The sequence below is a fragment of the Danio aesculapii genome, chromosome 9 (genome assembly GCF_903798145.1).
Source record: "Danio aesculapii chromosome 9, fDanAes4.1, whole genome shotgun sequence".
NCBI classification, from domain to species: Eukaryota; Metazoa; Chordata; class Actinopteri; order Cypriniformes; family Danionidae; genus Danio; species Danio aesculapii.
Genome location: NC_079443.1, coordinates 5714499 through 5718471, shown reverse-complemented (window position 1 = coordinate 5718471; position 3973 = coordinate 5714499). Strand labels below are relative to the sequence as shown.

Genomic DNA, 3973 nt, shown 5'->3' with positions numbered 1-3973 from the left:
TTTTTACTGATGATGTTCTTTTAAGGTATGTTAGTGTCTTTTTATTCTGTGTATAGTGCAATTGTCCCATTGCATGTTTGTTTTAAACAGATTTTAGTTTGTGTGTTTGATATATATATATATATATATATATATATATATATATATATATATATATATTATATATATATATATATATATATATACACACACCCGTAAAACTGCAATATGAACTTTTAAGCTTATATTTATTAATTGTCTAAAACGTATTAATTTTGTTTAGTTGTATTAATTTATTCCCAAAGATGAATGTAAAAGCATTAAATTATAAAGTAAAACAAATCAACGCTGCGCGCAAAACTTCGCTTCAATACGCAAACAAAGTTTAAGCGAGCTTTGGAATAATGCATAGTTATGCAGGCTAAAGGAAGTGATCAAATGTGATGCAAAATCAAGTGAAAGTTGTGTGTTTTATCAGAGGCAGAATCCAGAACTGACTCGTTTGTCGTGAACCCTGTATTAAATTTCACCTGATATTATCACCTACGTCGAGATCTGCTGAGGAACAGTACCACGACTGAAGGTACTTAAGTTAAAATCTATTTGCTAAGGTTGCATGCAAGCTGAAATCGTATTATGAGGGGAATGCTGGTTTTATTTTATTTATTGTTAATTTTTTTTTACGTTTGTCTTTCTGTTTATTTATTTATTTATTTGTTTTATTTGCAGCCATGCCCTGCGTCCAGGCTCAGTATGGCTCATCTCCGCAAGGCGCTAGTCCTGCGTCTCAGAGCTACAGTTACCACACAAGCGGAGAATACAGCTGCGATTTCCTCACGCCAGAGTTTGTGAAGTTCAGCATGGACTTGACCAATACCGAAATCACCGCCGCCACCACCTCTTTGCCCAGCTTCAGTACATTCATGGACAACTATAATACCAGTTATGACGTGAAGCCACCCTGTCTTTACCAAGTACCCCATTCTGGAGAGCAGTCCTCCATCAAAGTGGAGGACGTCCAGATGCACACATACCATCAGCAGAGCCATTTAGGCCCGCAGTCCGAGGAAATGATGGCCCACCCCGGGCCTATGTATTTCAAACCGTCATCACCTCATGGTCCGGGACCGGCGAACTTCCAGGTTCAGCCCAATCACATGTGGGAGGACCCGGGCTCTCTTCACACTTTCATCAGAACTATAGTGACCTCGTCACATGATAGATCAGCGAAAGAACCCCGTGTCCAGGCTTTCCCTTTTCTCCTTCAAGCAATCTCCGCCCGGTACACCTGTTTCCAGTTGTCAAATGCGCTTTGATGGGCCTCTCCATGTGTCCATGCACGACAGTACCGGGGCGCACCGAACCCTGGACAGTCAGAGTTTCGCAGTGCCCAGTACCATCAGGAAGCAGGCGGGGATCGCTTTCACCCACTCACTCCAGCTCAGTCACGGTCATCAGCTGATGGACAGTCAGGTGCCGTCACCTCCGTCTCGGGGATCTCCATCCACCGAAGGTTATGTGCGGTGTGGTGGGGACAACGCGGCCTTGTCAGCACTATGGAGTCCGAACTTGTGAAGGGTGCAAGGGATTCTTTAAGGTATTTTTAGATTATGTTAAGGGATAATAATACTGCTGATTAATATATAATAATAGTCATCATCATTATTATAAAGGATATATATATATATATATATATATATATATATATATATATATATAGATATAGTATATATAGACATATATATTAGTTGCGGCTTTTTATTTTTTTAATAATCTAGAAATGTAGCTGGTTTATGAATGTGTATACATATATACTTTTTTTTTTTTTTTTTTTTTTTTTTTTTTGCTAAGCGCACTTGTTACTCAAAAACATTCCGAATGTTTGCGTGGTAAAATATCAAATGTTTGTATAAATGTTTCGTCATCTAATTGCAAATGTTTTCCTACTTTAGCGAACAGTACAGAAGAACGCCAAATATGTGTGCTTAGCCAATAAAAACTGTCCTGTGGATAAACGTCGGAGAAACAGATGTCAGTATTGCAGATTTCAGAAGTGCCTGGTGGTCGGGATGGTGAAAGAAGGTAAATCGCTAGTGTTTATCATCTCTTCTGAAACGCACGGAGGGAACTGTGCTTTCCATTACTATTTAAAATTACAACTAGATGAATTTGAATAATATGTTACAACGAGCACAATAACCATTTGACATTTACAGTCTTGTGTTGATTTGACAGTTGTCCGGACCGACAACTTAAAGGGTCGTCGAGGCCGTTTACCCTCCAAACCCAAAAGTCCTCAGGAGTCTTCGCCCCCCTTCTCCGCCAGTCAGTTTGATCAGCGCTCTGGTCAGAGCTCATGTGGACTCCAACCCTCCATGAACAGCCTCGACTACACCAGAGTACGTTACAATTGCATTCATCTCCAAAATGCCCATCAGTTTATTCTTTTAAAAAAGAGGAAAGCAAATGCACACATGATGTACACTTGATGCGCCCAAAGTGCAAATCTGACAGAAGTATTTTACATTTAATATGCTACAGTGTTTTCATTATAATCTTTCAAACACTTAGTGTGGCATATTTTACTCTCTAAATTGCTTTTGCAAGAAAAGAAGCCCTGTGAAATACAGACACAAGTTAAATTAAAGAGGGGGAAAACTCTCCCCTTTTTAGAAATGGGCTTTGCAATTTCACGGGTTATATATTTAAGTGAGCTTATTAAGTCATGTTTAAATTAAATTCCAGTTCCAAGCCAACCCGGACTACCAACTGAGTGGAGATGACACACAACACATCCAGCAGTTCTACGACCTCCTCACCGGATCCATGGAGATTATCCGCGGATGGGCAGAAAAAATTCCCGGCTTTACTGACCTTCCCAAACCAGATCAGGACTTGCTGTTCGAATCCGCCTTCCTCGAGCTTTTCGTGTTGCGGCTAGCGTACAGGTACTGTCTTTTTCCCTTTTTCAGATTTTATTGGCTCAGCTATAATTAGGAGCCACTTAAATCCCAGTTTAATAAGTACGGTTATTAATGTGCGCTTCGTTGTTAATTTCAGGTCCAACCCGATGGAAAGCAAACTCATCTTCTGTAATGGTGTGGTGTTGCACAGACTGCAGTGCGTCCGTGGATTTGGCGAGTGGATTGACTCTATAGTGGAGTTCTCGTCTAATCTTCAGAATATGAATTTAGACATATCTGCTTTCTCATGCATCGCCGCCCTAGCTATGGTCACAGGTGAGATCCGTTTATTATAATGGTAAGAAATCTGTTTTATGCGATGTTGTAAAATAAATATTTTATTTAGTAATTATAATTTATATATTATTCTCTTTTTTGCAGAGAGACACGGACTGAAAGAACCTAAAGAGTTGAGGACCTTCAAACAAGATAGTAAATTGTCTGAAAGATCAAGTTACTTTCAACGGAGGCGGCTTGAATCGGCCAAACTATTTGTCCAAACTATTGGGGAAACTGCCTGAACTGCGCACACTGTGCACACAGGGTCTGCAGCGCATCTTCTACCTAAAACTAGAAGATCTCGTCCCACCGCCAGCAATAATCGACAAACTGTTTCTTGACACTCTGCCATTTTAAACAGAGAGTGTGAAAAAAACTATTTGAAACAACCTCAGAGAACTTCCACAGACTCTCTCTAAAAAACTGAAAGTCTGATTTTTAAACCACCTTGATTTTTTAAAACGACCAGCCATCGCCAAATGACGTGCGCTTTCTGAAGGAGGATCATACATTCAAAGCAAGGAAAACAAGAAAACAACACGCAACTTTCATATATATATATATATATATATATATATATATATATATATATATATATATATATATATATATATATATATATATATATATAATTTGTTATCGGTTATTTATTTATTTACTTGCTTATTAATTTATTTATTTATTTGTTTATTTGTTGTTTAATTTTACATCTCGCCCATGAATATCTTCTCAGAACAGACAAAATGTAAAAA

General features: G+C 38.5%; 1 protein-coding gene across 1 annotated transcript; it reads left to right on the top strand.

Annotated features, from left to right (window-relative positions):
* The first annotated feature begins 338 nt into the window (after positions 1-338).
* nr4a2a (nuclear receptor subfamily 4, group A, member 2a) lies at positions 339-3760 on the top strand. Its single transcript, XM_056464983.1, is given in 12 exon segments — positions 339-562; positions 709-1189; positions 1191-1524; positions 1526-1576; positions 1932-2061; positions 2215-2288; positions 2290-2350; positions 2353-2378; positions 2725-2927; positions 3040-3218; positions 3324-3360; positions 3362-3760. Coding segments are annotated over 11 exon segments (1791 nt in total). The 5' UTR covers positions 339-562; positions 709-710; the 3' UTR covers positions 3579-3760.
* The last annotated feature ends 213 nt before the right edge of the window (positions 3761-3973 follow it).